General features: G+C 50.4%; 1 protein-coding gene across 2 annotated transcripts in view; it reads left to right on the top strand.

The window, feature by feature from the left end:
• Positions 1–19832, top strand: part of LOC139749619 (uncharacterized) — a 218801-nt gene that overhangs the window by 117870 nt on the left and 81099 nt on the right. For both annotated transcript variants that reach the window (XM_071663752.1, XM_071663751.1), the window contains one exon: positions 9185–10549. In XM_071663752.1, coding sequence (XP_071519853.1) covers positions 9185–10549 — 1365 coding nt within the window. The remainder of the gene's footprint in view (positions 1–9184; positions 10550–19832) is intronic.

Raw genomic sequence — 19832 nt, 5'->3', positions numbered from 1 at the left:
TTATAGTCACCTGCAGTGTCTCAGGTCATGACTATAGTCACCTGCAGTGTCTCAGGTCATGATTATAGTCACCTGCAGTGTCTCAGGTCATGATTATAGTCACCTGCAGTGTCTCAGGTCATGACTATAGTCACCTGCAGTGTCTCAGGTCATATGTTTACAACCCAGACCACCGCTTAGTGTGGCACCACATCATGTGGGCGGTGCTCCCCCACCTGGTGTGCTCGTGTTACACCTTACAGTGCCACAGTGTAGTGATCATACATACACAATGTAGTGATCATACATACACAGTATAGTGATCATACATACACAGTGTAGGGATACATGCATACACAGTGTAGTGATCATACATACACATGTAGTGATCATACATACACAGTGTAGTGATCATACATACACAGTGTAGTGATCATACATACACAGTGTAGTGATCATACATACACAATGTAGTGATCATACATACACAGTATAGTGATCATACATACACAGTGTAGGGATACATGCATACACAGTGTAGTGATCATACATACACATGTAGTGATCATACATACACAGTGTAGTGATCATACATACACAGTGTAGTGATCATACATACACAGTGTAGTGATCATACATACACAGTGTAGGGATACATGCATACATACACAATGTAATGATACATAATACAGTGTAGTGATACATACATACACAGTGTAGTGATACATACATACACAATGTAATGATACATACACAGTGTAGTGATACATGCATACACAGTGTAGTGATACATACATACACAATGTAATGATACATACATACATACACAGTGTAGTGATCATACATACACAGTGTAGTGATCATACATACACAGTGTAGTGATACATACATACACAATGCAATGATACATGATACACAGTGTAGTGATACATACAAACATACACAATGTAATGATACATAATACACAGTGTAGTGATACATACATACACAATGTAATGATACATACATACACAGTATAGTGATACATGCATACACAGTGTAGTGATACATACATACACAATGTAATGATACATACATACACAGTGTAGTGATACATACATACACAGTGTAGTGATACATACACAATCTAATGATACATAATGCACAGTGTAGTGATACATACATACATACATACATACATACACAATGTAATGATACATACATACACAGTGTAGTGATACATTTATACATACACAATGTAATGATACATGCATACACAGTGTAATGATACATACATACATACACAATGTAATGATACATACGCAGCGTAGTGATACATACAAAGCGTACATACATACACAGTGTGATGATACATACACAGTGTAGTGATACATATGACAGTAATGTGTTCAGCGGCCGGCCGGGCGTGACACATAGTGTGTGGGTGAAGGGAGGCCGGTAGTGCTGGCCCAGGACGAACCTGGCTTGGATGCTCCCCTCCCGTGTGATGACCAGGTGCTGTACTGTGTCCTCCCTCACCTGGTGACACATGTGTCCTCCCTCACCTGGTGACACCTGTGTCCTCCCTCACCTGGTGACACCTGTGTCCTCCCTCACCTGGTGACACATGTGTCTTCCTTCACCTGGTGACACATGTGTCCTCCCTCACCTGGTGACACCTGTGTCCTCCCTCACCTGGTGACACCTGTGTCCTCCCTCACCTGGTGACACCTGTGTCCTCACTCACCTGGTGACACCTGTCCCTCACCTGGTGACACATGTGTCCTCCCTCACCTGGTGACACCTGTGTCCTCACTCACCTGGTGACACATGTGTCCTCCCTCACCTGGTGACACCTGTGTCCTCCCTCACCTGGTGACACCTGTGTCCTGCCTCACCTGGTGACACCTGTGTCCTCCCTCGCCTGGTGACACCTGTGTCCTCCCTCACCTGGTGACACCTGTGTCCTGCCTCACCTGGTGACACCTGTTCCTCACCTGGTGACACATGTGTCCTCCCTCACCTGGTGATACCTGTGTCCTCCCTCACCTGGTGACACCTGTGTCCTCTCTCACCTGATGACACCTGTTCCTCACCTGGTGACACCTGTGTCCTCCCTCACCTGGTGACACCTGTGTCCTGCCTCACCTGGTAACACCTGTGTCCTGCCTCACCTGGTGACACCTGTGTCCTGCCTCACCTGGTGACACCTGTGTCCTCCCTCACCTGGTGACACCTGTGTCCTGCCTCACCTGGTGACACCTGTGTCCTCCCTCGCCTGGTGACACCTGTGTCCTCCCTCACCTGGTGACACCTGTGTCCTGCCTCACCTGGTGACACCTGTTCCTCACCTGGTGACACCTGTGTCCTCCCTCACCTGGTGACACCTGTGTCCTCCCTCACCTGGTGACACCTGTTCCTCACCTGGTGACACCTGTGTCCTCCCTCACCTGGTGACACCTGTCCCTCACCTGGTGACACATGTGTCCTCCCTCACCTGGTGACACCTGTGTCCTCCCTCACCTGGTGACACCTGTGTCCTGCCTCACCTGGTGACACCTGTGTACTCCCTCGCCTGGTGACACCTGTACCTCACCTGTTGACACCTGTACCTCACCTGGTGACACCTGTCCCTCACCTGGTGACACCTGTGTCCTCCCTCACCTGGTGACACCTGTCCCTCACCTGGTGACACATGTGTCCTCCCTCACCTGGTGACACCTGTGTCTTCCCTCACCTGGTGACACCTGTGTCCTGCCTCACCTGGTGACACCTGTGTACTCCCTCGCCTGGTGACACCTGTACCTCACCTGGTGACACCTGTCCCTCACCTGGTGACACCTGTCCCTCACCTGGTGACACCTGCTCCACGAGTCTTTCTCTTGACGTGACATGTTCTTGCCCCGGGAGACGAGAGTGTCTGACACCCCCCACAAGGGCGGAGTTGTCATGTGCCACCACGGGATCATAGACCATGGTGCGGGAGGAGCCGTGTTGTGCGCCCGCCCATCATCAAAGCTTTGGTCATGAATTACATGAATGTCTGTGTGTTGTGTCTGTCTGTGTGTCTGTGTGGCTGTCTGTGTGTGTTGTGTCTGTCTGTGTGTCTGTGTGGCTGTCTGTGGGTGTTGTGTCTGTCTGTGTGGCTGTCTGTGTGTCTGTGTGGCTGTCTTTGTGTGTGTTGTGTCTGTCTGTGTGGCTGTCTGTGTGTGTTGTGTGCCTGTGTGTGTGTTGTGTCTGTCTGTGTCTGTCTGTATGGCAGTGTCATAGGTTCGACTCCTGGTTGTGGGAGTCGGTGCACAGTCAACGCAGCTGTTCATCCTATGGTAGTGGATGGTCGTCGGGCCAGACAGGCTGGCCTGTGTACATGTCGTTAATAAGATGACCTAAATTAAGGCTTGAGTGACCCGTGTTTTGTCTCAGCTCACAATAAATGATTAAGTTACTTAACGAAATTTATTTGATTGGTTTATATTTTCATAATATTTTCTTGTTATTAAGTTATTGTTTGTTCTCACTGTGATAATTTCCTGTGGCCAACTTAGTCATTTCTCTTTTCTTAATTTTGTAACACGTTTCTTATAGATAGATAGATAGATAGATAGATAGATCTATAATTATATGATAGAAATGGTTGTGTCATATTTTGAAAAGATATCTTCGATTATCTTCGTCTTGATGTTTGATAAAGATAATTGTTTATGTTACTTTCATTATCTTGATCTTGATGTTTGATAAAGATAATTATGTTACTTTCATTATCTTGATCTTGATGTTTGATAAAGATAATTATGTTACTTTCATTCATACTTTCTCTTGATGACTGATATATGTTGAGTGATGGCATGAGTCTTGCTGCTCTGCTCTGTACTCACTCTAGCTTGACGTCATGGTTTGATGATCAGGACTGGTGGGTCAGCAGGTGGACTGTACCACTGATCGCTCGCTGTGTAGTCATGATAGCCAACCTCTCCTCCGTTTTCTTTGTGATGTTCTTGGCTGTGTGACCTGATGACGTACTCCACACAGTTCAGCTGTCTTCACCGTGGGTTACATAAGTCATTACTCATTACCATCAATCCAAACTCTCTTCTTAATTGTACTTTGCCTCATATTTGGCCGGGGATTCCAGAGTTGCCATTAACATTGTTATCACCAGAATGTGTGTGTGTGTGTGTGTGTGTGTGTGTGTGTGTGTGTGTGTGTGTGTGACCCAGGCCAGGACCACCCGTGGGTCAGAAGCGGCCATCCCCCCCCCCCCCCCCCCAAGCGGCCGGCCTCGCCTCATTTCCTGTCGTCAGCAAATTTTGAAATTCTACTGGTGCGTCCTGTCTAGTGGGGGAGGGAGGGAGGGAGGGAAGTGAGATAAGGGTGGAGGGAGGCAGGTGGAGGCATGGCCTGCCTCTCAGGAGTGACCCACCCTCACCAGCAGCTCAGCTGCCCCGGTCACTGGGTCATGGCTTCCATTGTTTCCGTCCGTGGGTCTGGCTGCTTAACCACCGCACATGGGCCTAGTGTCACAGGCTTTCTCGACGGTCCGGGAGCACGGCCGGGTCTGGCCCTCCCCACGGTGGAGCACAGCCCGCGACCCGTACATGGCCGGGATCTTCGTGACCCATGACCTCCCTCACCTGGAGCCTTACCCATGACCTCCCTCACCTGGAACCTTACCCATGATCTCCTTCACCTGGAGCCTCACCCATGACCTCCCTCACCTGGAGCCTTACCCATGACCTCCTTCACCTGGTGCCTCACCCATGACCTCCCTCACCTGGAGCCTTACCCATGACCTCCTTCACCTGGTGCCTCACCCATGACCTCCCTCACCTGGAGCCTTACCCATGACCTCCCTCACCTGGAGCCTCACCCATGACCTCCTTCACCTGGTGCCTCATATCTACACGTTGTCATTCTAATTTGACCCAATTTTCCAATGCCTGACCCACCACACTTGTTACTAAGCCTTACAATACCACCATCACCTTCCTGATGTGTCACGTCGACTTTTGGCGTGTTCCACATGTTTCTCCCTCCGCCCCCCTGGTGAGGTGTTGAGCCGTACGCGCTGCAGGTGTGTGGACCAGCCTGTGTGGCTGCTGGACACTTGTGTTGAGAGAGGCATTACAGAACCTGGCATCCAACAGCACGACTACAGTTATGTACTTCATGATTACAGATCATGTATGCTGTAACCAATGATATATTGCTATCAGCTAGATAACATAGAATGCAAGTATTACAGAACACGATAACGTTAACATGGTAGTGTGAGGCAACACATGATAGTGAGGGAAGAAGTACGTTACTCTGGGGGAAATAGAAAGTGTCATTTACTGATGTAATAAACGTATTGTATTATTACATTGTAAATACTACATCCACACTACCACCTCCACCCATACCATCCACACTACCACCATGCACTCCACATGAACACCACCACCATGCACTCCACATGAACACCACCACCATGCACTCCACATGAACACCTCCACCCTGCTATCCACATGAACACCACCACCATGCACTCCACATGAACACCACCACCCTGCTATCCACATGAACACCTCCACCCTGCTATCCACATGAACACCTCCACCCTGCTATCCACATGAACACCACCACCCTGCTATCCACATGAACACCACCACCATGCACTCCACATGAACACCACCACCCTGCTATCCACATGAACACCTCCACCCTGCTATCCACATGAACACCACCACCATGCACTCCACATGAACACCACCACCCTGCTATCCACATGAACACCTCCACCCTGCTATCCACATGAACACCTCCACCCTGCTATCCACATGAACACCACCACCCTGCTATCCACATGAACACCTCCACCCTGCTATCCACATGAACACCTCCACCCTGCTATCCACATGAACACCTCCACCCTGCTATCCACATGAACACCTCCACCCTGCTATCCACATGAACACCACCACCATGCACTCCACATGAACACCACCACCCTGCTATCCGCATGAACACCTCCACCATGCTATCCACATGAACACCACCACCAGGCACTCCACATGAACACCACCACCCTGCTATCCACATGAACACCTCCACCCTGCTATCCACATGAACACCTTCACCCTGTTATCCACATGAACACCTCCACCCTGCTATCCACATGAACACCTCCACCCTGCTATCCACATGAACACCACCACCATGCACTCCACATGAACACCACCACCCTGCTATCCACATGAACACCACCACCCTGCTATCCACATGAACACCACCACCATGCACTCCACATGAACACCACCACCCTGCTATCCACATGAATACCTCCACCCTGCTATCCACATGAACACCACCACCATGCACTCCACATGAACACCACCACCCTGCTATCCACATGAACACCACCACCCTGCTATCCACATGAACACCTCCACCCTGCTATCCACATGAACACCACCACCATGCACTCCACATGAACACCACCACCCTGCTATCCACATGAACACCACCACCCTGCTATCCACATGAACACCACCACCCTGCTATCCACATGAACACCACCACCCTGCTATCCACATGAACACCACCACCATGCACTCCACATGAACACCACCACCCTGCTATCCACATGAACACCTCCACCCTGCTATCCACATGAACATCACCACCATGCACTCCACATGAACACCACCACCCTGCTATCCACATGAACACCACCACCCTGCTATCCACATGAACACCTCCACCCTGCTATCCACATGAACACCACCACCATGCACTCCACATGAACACCAGCACCCTGCTATCCACATGAACACCTCCACCCTGCTATCCACATGAACACCTTCATTACAACACAATAAAGAATCTCAACACACCATCACAGTTGATCACATGAAGGATGAACTACGGTTGTGTGTGTGTGTGTGTGTGTGTCAGGGGAAGCACTGCCTGCCTGGCCCCAAGTGTCTGGTGGGGTTCGTCAAGGCTCAGTCCTGACGCCCTCACTGTTCATCCTGTACACCAGCAGAACCCACCAGCAGAACCCTGTACACCAGTGACCTGGAGACAGAACCCACCAGCAGAACCCTGTACACCAGTGACCTGGAGACAGAACCCACCAGCAGAACCCTGTACACCAGTGACCTGGAGACAGAACCCACCAGCAGAACCCTGTACACCAGTGACCTGGAGACAGAACCCACCAGCAGAACCCTGTACACCAGTGACCTGGAGACAGAACCCACCAGCAGAACCCTGTACACCAGTGACCTGGAGACAGAACCCACCAGCAGAACCCTGTACACCAGTGACCTGGAGACAGAACCCACCAGCAGAACCCTGTACACCAGTGACCTGGTCATAGGAGCCACCAAAAGTAAACACAGCCAACTCAGAGGTCGACTGGCTGAGACTGAGAGAGATTTCGACCAACTGGTAAACTGGAGAGAGACATGGTAGACGTATACCAATGTTGACCAAATACCAAGTAATGTATTATGGAGGCAAGAATGTTGATCATGAGGACACAACATGGAGGCAAGAATGTTGATCATGAGGACACAACATGGAGGCAAGAATGTTGATCATGAGGACACAACATGGAGGCAAGAATGTTGATCATGAGGACACAACATGGAGGCAAGAATGTTGATCATGAGGACACAACATGGAGGCAAGAATGTTGATCATGAGGACACAACATGGAGGCAAGAATGTTGATCATGAGGACACAACATGGAGGCAAGAATGTTGATCATGAGGACACAACATGGAGGCAAGAATGTTGATCATGAGGACACAACATGGAGGCAAGAATGTTGATCATGAGGACACAACATGGAGGCAAGAATGTTGATCATGAGGACACAACATGGAGGCAAGAATGTTGATCATGAGGACACAACATGGAGGCAAGAATGTTGATCATGAGGACACAACGTTTGGTAAACATGTACAAGAAGGAAACATCTTGACTTGGTGATCAGTAATGACCTTACATACGTTAACCAGCGCATGGCTACCTACATCACGTGATGGTCAGTAATGACCTTACATACGTTAACCAGCGCCTGGCTGCCTACATCACGTGATGGTCAGTAATGACCTTACATACGTTAACCAGCGCATGGCTGCCTACATCACGTGATGGTCAGTAATGACCTTACATATGTTAACCAGCGCATGGCTGCCTACGTCACAGCCAACATGATGGTAAGTTTCATAACTGGTACTGGCCCTGTACAGTGGTCAGGTTGGACCATAGTGGCTGACCTTGCTCACTTGTTGTGGTCACGAAAGTAAAATTCAGATACACGATCGAATCCAGGGAAGAGCAACACAGTGACTCCTCCCACTGGGGGAAACTCCATCTACACAAACCACACACTCACAACTCAGCTGAGGTAAAGGGGAGGGGGGAATACGAAGTGAATTTAACGTCATATGAGAAAGGTTACTTTTACTTTGGACAGAGCTTCAGTGATCATAAATATTGAAGTAAGGATAAGATATTTTGTGTGTCATATGTAGGGGTTCAACAGTGAAAGAACCTGCCTCAGGAAGCAGTAGAGGCAGTGAATACAGTGAATATCACCTTCACGTCGAGGCGCCACAAATACTTCACGTACCACTTGTATTCAGTCAAGAATTTGGTTTATCACTGCTAATGTCTTTCTTCATCAGCCACGGCACATCTTGCCAAACTGATGGCCAACTTCTTCTGCTCCACACTTGCCAATAAACTTCTTATGGCAGTAACTTCTGCCTGTAATGCATGCTAATGTTACTCATCTCTTTCTTGCCGCCAGTTGAGCCGGAGGGAGAGGTGGGTGGGTGGGTTGGGGAGGTGCCGTCTGCTTTGATGTCCAGTTTCTACCAATGTTTTATAGACGAACTGGCCAGATGAACTGGTCATGGCCCGTCAGGTCTCCTGTTACCTGTCCCTCCCATGTACCACACCATGCCACCCACACCATCACCATGCCACCCACACCATCACCATGCCACCCACACCATCACCATGCCACCCTCACCATCACCATGCCACCCTCACCATCACCATGCCACCCACACCATCACCATGCCACCCTCACCATCACCATGCCACCCTCACCATCACCATGCCACCCACACCATCATGATGCCACCCACACCATCACCATGCCACCCACACCACCCTGCCGCCCACCACCATCACTAAGGCCCGTGTCTGTCTGTCTGTCCACAGGGATCATCACGACGCAGCGGATGAGCACGTCGAGCGGGCGGATCAACACGACCATGCCACCCTCACCGCCGCTCTGCCTGCCCCAACACCACCTGGCCACCCCCAGCACGGCCAAGGGCGTCTCCCTGGTGACGGGCATCATCACCACGCAGCGCATGAGCACCTCCAGCAGCAGACTCAACACCGGCTCGCCCGTGTACATTGAAAAGCCGCAGGGCTCCCTCAAGTCGGTGTCTCGCCAGTCCCTGCTGGACATCGTCTCCTCCAAGATCAGCTTGGGCAGTCGCAAACGCATCTCCCGGGACTCCTTCTCGGCCTCGTACGTGAACCGCGCGCACGTCGCCTCCGAGCTGGACATCAGCCGGAAGACCAGAGAGGCTCGCAAGAGGGAGATTAAAAGTCGCTTCATAAAGATCGACAAGTGGGAGAACAGCACCAGTAGTTCGGAGAAGAAAACGGGTTGTAGGTGGACTTTTGTGTTCGATCCGGCCGGGAGGCTGTGTTATTACTGGTCCCTGGTCGTCTCCTTAGCGTTTTTGTACAATCTGTGGGTCATGGTGTACCGGTTCGCCTTCCAGGAAATCAATAGAGACACTATACTTGTTTGGTTTGGTTTGGATTATTTTGCTGATCTTATATACGTTCTCGATATTCTCTTCCACTTCCGGACGGGTTATCTGGAAGATGGAGTCCTACAGACCGACTCACGCAAGTTGAGACAACATTATATGAACTCCACCACTTTTTACATAGACTGTTTATGCCTGTTACCTCTAGACTTTCTGTATTTATCCATAAACTTTAAATCTATATTGAGATGTTTTCGGTTAGTGAAAATCTATAAGTACTGGCACTTCCTGGATAGAACGGAGAGACACACCAACTCACCCAACCTCTTCCGTTCCATCAGCCTCATCCACTATCTGCTGGTCATCTTCCACTGGAACGCCTGCGTCTTCTACATCATCGCTAAGAACAACGGCTTCAGCTTCAAGCCTCACTTCATATACCACACGAACCGCACGGAGGACGTGGTGCTGGAGTACCTCAGGGTCTTCTACTGGTGCACGTTGAGTCTCACCTCCATAGGCGGCAACCCCATCTACGTGGAGGTGAGCAACCGGACTCACAACCTCCAGGCTATGAGCGAGGAGGCCAACAACCGCACGCACCACCTGCAGACCATGAGCCCCGGGGAGGCCAGCAACAGGACGCACCACCTGCGCTCCATCAACGCCAGCACCAAGACCGACTACCTCTACCAGATCACCCAGCTCATGTTTGGCCTCCTCCTCTTCGCCACCGTCCTTGGCCACATCGCTAACATCGTCACCAACGTCTCCGCCGCCAGGAAGGAGTTTCAAGGTAGGTCTTCCCTTCTCGTCTCTTGTTGTGAGAGGCAAGTGACTGCCACACTTGCCCCATCTTACCATAACTTGTATGTGGGTCAACTAGAAACATATTGCAAGGTTCCACTGGTCGAGGTAGGCTGGACGGTTCCTAGCGTCTCCTTGGTCGTCATCAAGTGACTGGAAGCTTCCTCGTCTCGACCTGGCCGTCTCTCTCTCACTCTCTTCATATCTGGAACATTCGTCTCAGATCTTGGAGCACCATCTGTCTACCTCTCCCACAGATCTTCCTAATAGTCAGCTGTCCAAGATGACTTGTTCTAACCAGTGTCAACTCTCCAACTATAATCTTTACCATTTCCTTTGCTCCAGGGGTGGTGTTTGTGCTTCCTGTAGTACAGAAACTTGTCTTGCTTACCTCGTGCATCAGTAAGGCAACACCAGATGGCATTATAAGATTTTAGATCCCAGGACGACCTCCCTCCGCCTGATGTTTGTTGACAGTTCGGAAAACAGAAAAGAAAATTGTTGTGTACTTTCGTGGACGAATTTCCCCCCAGGTTAGAGATTTAGTGTGTACCCTGGTTGAGGCTGCTAAGACCAGAGACACAGCTTATACTCGGGTAGGAAGTGGCCAGCCACTGGGGTCGCATGATTCTAAATGAACACAACTTGATAACATTGATGATAACAGTAGTGATAAATATGATATATCTAGGAATGCGGTACATGCCAACATCTGATCTCAGATTACATTAAATATCTAAATAAGACAAACTGCACATGTTTAATTCCACTGAAAGATGTCATAAGCAGTGAGACAGTATTATGTGATCGAACAGCTGAAGTTGAAGTATAGATGAAGCATGGATGACCATAGTTCACAGTCAAGTTGGTCTTGCAGCGATGGTTAAGGTGGGATAACTGTCCTTCCATAATGTTTACATTGTGTTAGGTTCACCTGCGATGCATAGAATCCCAACCCTACAAGAACCTGCTGGTAACCACTGGTGGAACTGGTTATTGTGTCGTAGAAGGCAATTAAAGAGGGCGGGAAATGACGGAAGAGAAGGAGCCAGGCGGGAAATGCTCATTCTCCTCGAAGACTCAGGCTGGGATGTCTGAATGTGTGTGGATATATTATAACCAAATTGAGAAGAGACGTGAGATTGGTAGTGTGTTTGAGGAAAGAAACCTGGATATTCTGGCTCTGAGTGAAACAAAGCTCAAACGTAAGGGGGAAGAATGGTTTGATAATGTTTGAAGAGTAAAGTCGGGAGTTGGTGAGAGGACATGAGCTAAGGAAGGAGTAGCGCTACTCTTGAAGCAGATGTTGTCGGAGTGTGTGACAGAGTGTAAGGAAGTGAGCCCTAAACTGGTGTGAGTGAATGTGAAAGCTGATTGCTAGAGATGTGTGATTATCGGTACTTATGCACCTGGCCATGAAAGAAGATCACGAGAAGCAAGTGTATGGGAAGGAGCTGAGTGAGTGGGTCATTTAAATGCGATGGTGAGTAATGTGGCAATTAAGGGTATGACTGGGGGCGTGGAGTATTCAGTATTATGAATGAAAATGGTGAATAGCTTGTGGGGAGTTGTGTGTGGAAAAAGGACTTGTGAATACCTGGTGTGAAAAAAAGGGACGTACACAAGAATACGTATTTGAGTAGAAAATATAGCCATCGAGCATTATTGGATTACGTACTACTTGATAAGTGTGTAAAAGAGAGACTTTTGTATGTGAATGTGCTGGGAGGGGTAGGTGGTGGGATGTCTAATCATTATCTTGTGGAGGCCAGGGTGAAGATTACCAAAGGTTTTCAGAAAAGAGGGAACATTATGGGGAAGAAGAGAGTGGTGAGAGTAAGTGACCTTGGAAAAGAAAATTGTGAAGAAATATCCGGACAGCTTGAGGGCAGAATGGTAAAAGGTGAGAGTAAGCAAGTGAGGAATGGGAGGTATTTAGGGAAGCAGTGCCGCCAGTGCGAGAGATGTGTATAGCCTGGGTAAGGTGGGAGGTAGGTAGATAAACAAGGGCAGTGAGTGGTGGAATGACGAAGTAAGGCTGATAGTTAAAGGGAAACAAGAGGTATTTGAGCGATACAAACAGGGAAGGAGTGTAAATCATTATGAAATGTATAAGAGAAAGCGACAGGAGGAAAAGAAGGTGTAGGGGTTGAAGAAGAGGGCAAACGAGAGTTGGGATGAGCGAGTATCAGTAAACTTCTGGGAGAATAAGATGTTTTGGATGGAGGTTAATGTTGTGCAAAAAACAGGAGAATAATAGGAACATCGGTGAAAGGAGAAAATGGGGCAGTAGTAACTAGTAGTGATGAAGTTAGAAGGAGATGGAGTGAGTATTTTGAAAGACTGTTGACTGTTTTTGATGACAGAGTAGCACATTGTTAACTGTGTTTCATGACAGAGTGGCAGATGTAGGGTGTTTGGGCCGGGTTGGTATGCAAAGTGAGAGAGTCATGGAGTGTGGTTTGGTGAAAAGAGAAGAGATGGTAAAAGCCTTGCTTAAGGCGAAATTTGGCAAGGCGGCATACCCTCTTCTCTCTCAACTACACTCTTTTCATTTCTTACTCGATCAGACCACCTCAGACCATTTATTATTCTCAAACATTTCACTTCTAACACAACCACCCTCCTCCGCACATCTTTATCTATACCTTATTCCTAGCTACCATATGATATTGCAGGAACTATACTATATAGTAACCTTCAGACATACCCATTTTTGCCCTCCCAAATAACGACCTTTCTTTCCACACATTATTCAGCGCTCCCAGAATCTTCTCACCCTCACCCTCCATATGCCTCACTTCAGCTTCCTTGTTCTATTCACTGCTATGTCCACTCCCAGGTGTTCCAGAACACTCAACTTTTTTCATATATTTCTGTTTAAACTTACACAACAGCTAACCTGTCCCTCTACCCTGCTGAACCTAATAACTTTGATTTAATTAACATTTACTTTTAACTAATGACCTTGCTTTAATTAACATATACTTTTAACTAACAACCTTGCCTTAATTAACATATTTTTAACTAATGACCTTGCTTTAATAAGCATTTACTTTTAACTAATGACCTTGCTTTAATTAACATTTACTCTTTAACTTCTTTTCGCACACTCTTCCAGCCTCATTCACCAAGTTCTATGTACATACCTACACACACACACACACATATATATATATATATATATATATATATATATATATATATATATATATATATATATATACACCGATGTGTGGCCTGGCCACTTGCGTTGTGACAGACCCCGACGATGTATACAGTCGGTCACTATGTGAAGTGAAGAGGGAATGTGTTGACCGCTTCACACGAGGATGTAATGCATGTGTTACATGTTGGTGGAAACCAGGAAGGTGCTGCAGTGGGGAGGTGACACACACAACTGGGGTGAGGGAGAGCAGGCGACCTGGCTTTGACCCGCTGGGGGCGCGTAGGGTCACACACAGGTCACTGACCTCGCCCGGGGAATCTCCCAGCCTCACACTCAGGTCATGTGGGGGGGGGAGGGTCACATTACACTACCCTCGTGTGGCAGAGGTCAACTGGGTCAGCCAGAGATGTTTGACCTGACGTATGGAGCATGGATGTCTCCTACACACACACACACACACACACACACACACACACACACACACGCACACATCATTTATGATTCAAACTCATACATTAGACCCAGGCAGTTGATTCCCGAGGTTCTCATAAATTGCAAAGCAAGAATTAGTTTAGTGTCGTTACGGTCATTTATCAGAATAGTTTGTGTAGTGCCAACATTTTACCAACTCAATGTTCATACGAAGAGATGAATGTCTGGCGAGCAAGATGGATGGCTTGTGGTCACAACCCTTCGTTACACAGTACACATCCAGGTTGCCATCTTGGGACCTGACCTTCCCGGAGACACTGTGTTCAGCAGCGACACAAGAAGCAAGGCAGGCGAGGCGAGGGAGGTGTCTTGCTCTTCGTTAACGCCAAGTGATAATTCTGGAAAGGAAAATGTAGCTGATCTTGTGGATGTTGAAGGTAAACTCTTATGAAACTCGCTATAACTTCGTTATGAATCTCCTGCACAGACACCAGAGCAGTTGAAATTTGCAGTAAACGTGAATCGATTATAGAGGGAGACTTGAACATTCCGGTAACCAGATGTTCATCTCTACCCGCCCGTGGTGTACATGTGACCACCACAGTGTTCATGTACACCAGCCCGGGGTGTACATGTGACGACCACAGTGTTCATGTACACCAGCCCGGGGTGTACGTACGGATGGAAGATAGGCGTACATGCATTATCATGGTCTATCATGATAATAATCTCATATAATGAATATATAATTTGATATTATATATTGATACGAATCTGATGACTCCAAATACAATTTACATATTTTATTATTGTGGCGGAGGACGGTGGTCAGGGCTGACGAGGGAGGCGGACCAGGTACCCTCCACTACTAGGGTCAGGTACCCTGCAATACTAGGGTCAGGTACCCTCCAGTACTAGGGTCTGGTACCCTCCAGTACTAGGGTTAGGTACCCTCCACTACTAGGGTCAGGTACCCTCCAGCACTAGGTTCAGGTACCCTCCAGTACTAGGATCAGGTACCCTCCAGTACTCGGTTCAGGTACCCTCCAGTACTAGGGTCAGGTACCCTCCAGTACTAGGATCAGGTACCCTGCAATACTAGGGTCAGGTACTCTGCAATACTAGGGTCAGGTACCCTCCAGTACTAGGGTCAGGTACCCTCCAATACTAGGGTCAGGTACCTCCCAGTACCTGGCTCAGATACCATCCAGTACTTGGTCCAATACCGTCCATTACCTGGCACAAATACCTAGCGGGTTGGCTGGGGTAGGGCAGGGGCAGGGCTGGGGTAGGGCAGGGGCAGGGCTGGGGTAGGGCAGGGGCAGGGGTAGGGCAGGGGGAGCGGCAGGGGCAGGGGTAGCGGCAGGGGCAGGGGCAGGGCTGGGGGAGCGGCAGGGGCAGGGCTGGGGTAGGGCAGGGGCAGGGCAGGGGGAGAGGCAGGGGCAGGGCAGCGGCAGGGGCAGGGGCAGGGGCACGGGGAGCGGCAGGGGCAGGGGCAGGAGCACGGGGAGCGGCAGGGGCAGGGCTGGGTTGGCTGCTGGTGGAAGAAGGTAACAACATTTTTCTCTTTGTTGGACTTGACCTTTGATGGTCAGCTGCTGCTGCTGCTGCACACACGAATGTCAACAAACAAACGATTAGGTAAACAAATATAGGGGGAGAGGGTCGGCCCTCCTGTGTGGCCCCCAGCCCTCCTGTGTGGCCCCAGCCCTCCTGTGTGGCCCCAGCCCTCCTGTGTGGCCCCCAGCCCTCCTGTGTGGCCCCCAGCCCTCCTGTGTGGCCCCAGCCCTCCTGTGTGGCCCCAGCCCTCCTGTGTGGCCCCCAGCCCTCCTGTGTGGCCCCAGCCCTCCTGTGTGGCCCCCAGCCCTCCTGTGTGGCCCCCAGCCCTCCTGTGTGGCCCCCAGTCCTCCTGTGTGGCCCCAGCCCTCCTGTGTGGCCCCCAGCCCTCCTGTGTGGCCCCCAGCCCTCCTGTGTGGCCCCCAGCCCTCCTGTGTGGCCCCCAGCCCTCCTGTGCGGCCCCCAGTCCTCCTGTGTGGCCCCCAGCCCTCCTGTGCGGCCCCCAGCCCTCCTGTGTGGCCCCAGCACTCCTGTGTGGCCCCCAGCCCTCCTGTGTGGCCCCAGCCCTCCCGTGTGGCCCCCAGCCCTCCTGTGTGGCCCCAGCCCTCCTGTGTGGCCCCCAGCCTTCCTGTGTGGCCCCAGCACTCCTGTGTGGCCCCCAGCCCTCCTGTGTGGCCCCTAGCCCTCCTGTGTGGCCCCCAGCCCTCCTGTGTGGCCCCCAGCCCTCCTGTGTGGCCCCAGCCCTCCTGTGTGGCCCCCAGCCCTCCTGTGTGGCCCCAGCCCTCCTGTGTGGCCCCCAGCCCTCCTGTGTGGCCCCCAGCCCTCCTGTGTGGCCCCCAGCCCTCCTGTGTGGCCCCCAGCCCTCCTGTGCGGCCCCCAGCCCTCCTGTGTGGCCCCAGCACTCCTGTGTGGCCCCCAGCCCTCCTGTGTGGCCCCAGCCCTCCTGTGTGGCCCCCAGCCCTCCTGTGCGGCCCCAGCACTCCTGTGTGGCCCCCAGCCCTCCTGTGTGGCCCCAGCCCTCCTGTGTGGCCCCCAGCCCTCCTGTGTGGCCCCAGCACTCCTGTGCGGCCCCAGCACTCCTGTGTGGCCCCCAGCCCTCCTGTGTGGCCCCAGCCCTCCTGTGTGGCCCCCAGCCCTCCTGTGTGGCCCCCAGCCCTCCTGTGCGGCCCCAGCACTCCTGTGTGGCCCCAGCCCTCCTGTGTGGCCCCCAGCCCTCCTGTGCGGCCCCAGCACTCCTGTGTGGCCCCAGCCCTCCTGTGTGGCCCCAGCACTCCTGTGTGGCCCCCAGCCCTCCTGTGTGGCCCCAGCACTCCTGTGTGGCCCCCAGCCCTCCTGTGTGGCCCCAGCCCTCCTGTGTGGCCCCCAGCCCTCCTGTGCGGCCCCCAGCCCTCCTGTGTGGCCCCAGCCCTCCTGTGTGGCCCCCAGCCCTCCTGTGTGGCCCCAGCCCTCCTGTGTGGCCCCAGCCCTCCTGTGCGGCCCCCAGCCCTCCTGTGTGGCCCCAGCACTCCTGTGTGGCCCCCAGCCCTCCTGTGTGGCCCCCAGCCCTCCCGTGTGGCCCTAGCTGGCCACAGGCGAGTGGTAGTTCGCGGAGGCAGGAGTACCAATGTACAGAAAACGGGGAAGAAGACGCCCATATGACTGACTACCTGAATGTTTACTTTAACAAAGTTAAGTTAAAATGGTCCAGACAAAATGATAAACGATAAACTCGTTAAACTAGAATACGATAAACTGATAACCAAGTGTATGTATGCACGGGGCTGGTAGTGCTTAACGAATGCACTTTGGAAAGTTCAGTCGCGTAATTATCTTGTGTAAACACACGGGTTCGAACCCCGGCGGCCCGGCAGCTGATGTATAATGCAACGTCCACAATACAATGTGACACGTGAAATATTAGGAGATCACGTGACACTGGAGGTGGAGCACGTGTTTGTGTGTGTGGCTGCACGTGGCGGCACGTGGGGTAGCACAAAGCTTAGCCATCCTGACATCCACTAAGCTTATCTTCCTCCACATCATCTACCTCCTCCACACTACACAATCTACCTCCTCCACACTACACAATCTACCTCCTCCACACTACACAATCTACCTCCTCCACACTACACAATCTACCTCCTCCACACTACACAATCTACCTCCTCCACACTACACAATCTGCCTCCTCCACACTACATAACCTACCTCCTCCACACTACACAATCTACCTCCTCCACACTACACAATCTACCTCCTCCACACTACACAATCTACCTCCTCCACACTACACAATCTACCTCCTCCACACTACACAATCTACCTCCTCCACACTACACAATCTACCTCCTCAACTACACAATCCCCCCACTACACAATCTACCTCCTCCACACTACACAATCTACCTCCTCCACACTACACAATCTACCTCCTCCACACTACACAATCTACCTCCTCCACACTACACAATCTACCTCCTCCACACTACACAATCTACCTCCTCCACACTACACAATCTACCTCATCCACACTACACAATCTACCTCCTCCACACTACACAATCTACCTCCTCCACACTACACAATCTACCTCCTCCACACTACACAATCTACCTCCTCCACACTACACAATCTACCTCCTCCACACTACACAATCTACCTCCTCCACACTACACAATCTACCTCCTCCACACTACACAATCTACCTCCTCCACACTACACAATCTACCTCCTCCACACTACACAATCTACCTCCTCCACACTACACAATCTACCTCCTCCACACTACACAATCTACCTCCTCCACACTACACAATCTACCTCCTCCACACTACACAATCTACCTCCTCACACTACACAATCTACCTCCTCCACACTACACAATCTACCTCCTCCACACTACACAATCTACCTCCTCCACACTACACAATCTACCTCCTCCACACTACACAATCTACCTCCTCCACACTACACAATCTACCTCCTCCACACTACACAATCTACCTCCTCCACACTACACAATCTACCTCCTCCACACTACACAATCTACCTCCTCCACACTACACAATCTACCTCCTCCACACTACACAATCTACCTCATCCCACACTACACAATCTACCTCCTCCACACTACACAATCTACCTCCTCCACACTACACAATCTACCTCCTCCACACTACACAATCTACCTCCTCCACACTACACAATCTACCTCCTCCACACTACACAATCTACCTCCTCCACACTACACAATCTACCTCCTCCACACTACACAATCTACCTCCTCCACACTACACAATCTACCTCCTCCACACTACACAATCTACCTCCTCCACACTACACAATCTACCTCCTCCACACTACACAATCTACCTCCTCCACACTACACAATCTACCTCCTCCACACTACACAATCTACCTCCTCCACACTACACAATCTACCTCCTCCACACTACACAATCTACCTCCTGCACACTACACAATCTACCTCCTCCACACTACACAATATACCTCCACCACACTACACAATCTACCTCCTCCACACTACACAATCTACCTTCTCCACACTACACAATATACCTAATCCACACTACACAATCTACCTCCTCCACACTACACAATCTACCTCCTCCACACTACACAATCTACCTCCTCCACACTACACAATATACCTCCTCCACACTACACAATCTACCTCCTGCACACTACACAATCTACCTCCTCCACACTACACAATATACCTCCTCCACACTACACAATCTACCTCCTCCACACTACACAATCTACCTCCTCCACACTACACAATATACCTAATCCACACTACACAATCTACCTCCTCCACACTACAATGACCTACACAGTCTACTCCTCCACACTCCACTCACTTGATGAAGTGGTTAGGTGGATCTCAGTATAGACCAGTGTAACGTACATGATTATAATGATGATGACGTTAATTACTATTATTATCATTATACAGTTTTCGTCACGCTGTTATGTGAAGTATGAGGTCACGTAACAGTATGAGGAGGACCATCAATTCTAATGAGGAATAAGCTCATAATATAAGGTAATGCTGCCTGGTTGTATGAGGGAGAGTGTAGGAATATTGATCACTGGAAATGTCACTTGTGAG

This window comes from Panulirus ornatus, chromosome 7, assembly GCF_036320965.1.
Source record: "Panulirus ornatus isolate Po-2019 chromosome 7, ASM3632096v1, whole genome shotgun sequence".
NCBI lineage: Eukaryota > Metazoa > Arthropoda > Malacostraca > Decapoda > Palinuridae > Panulirus > Panulirus ornatus.
Note: the sequence above shows the minus strand (reverse complement) of the source record. Positions and strands in the feature narration are given on the sequence as shown.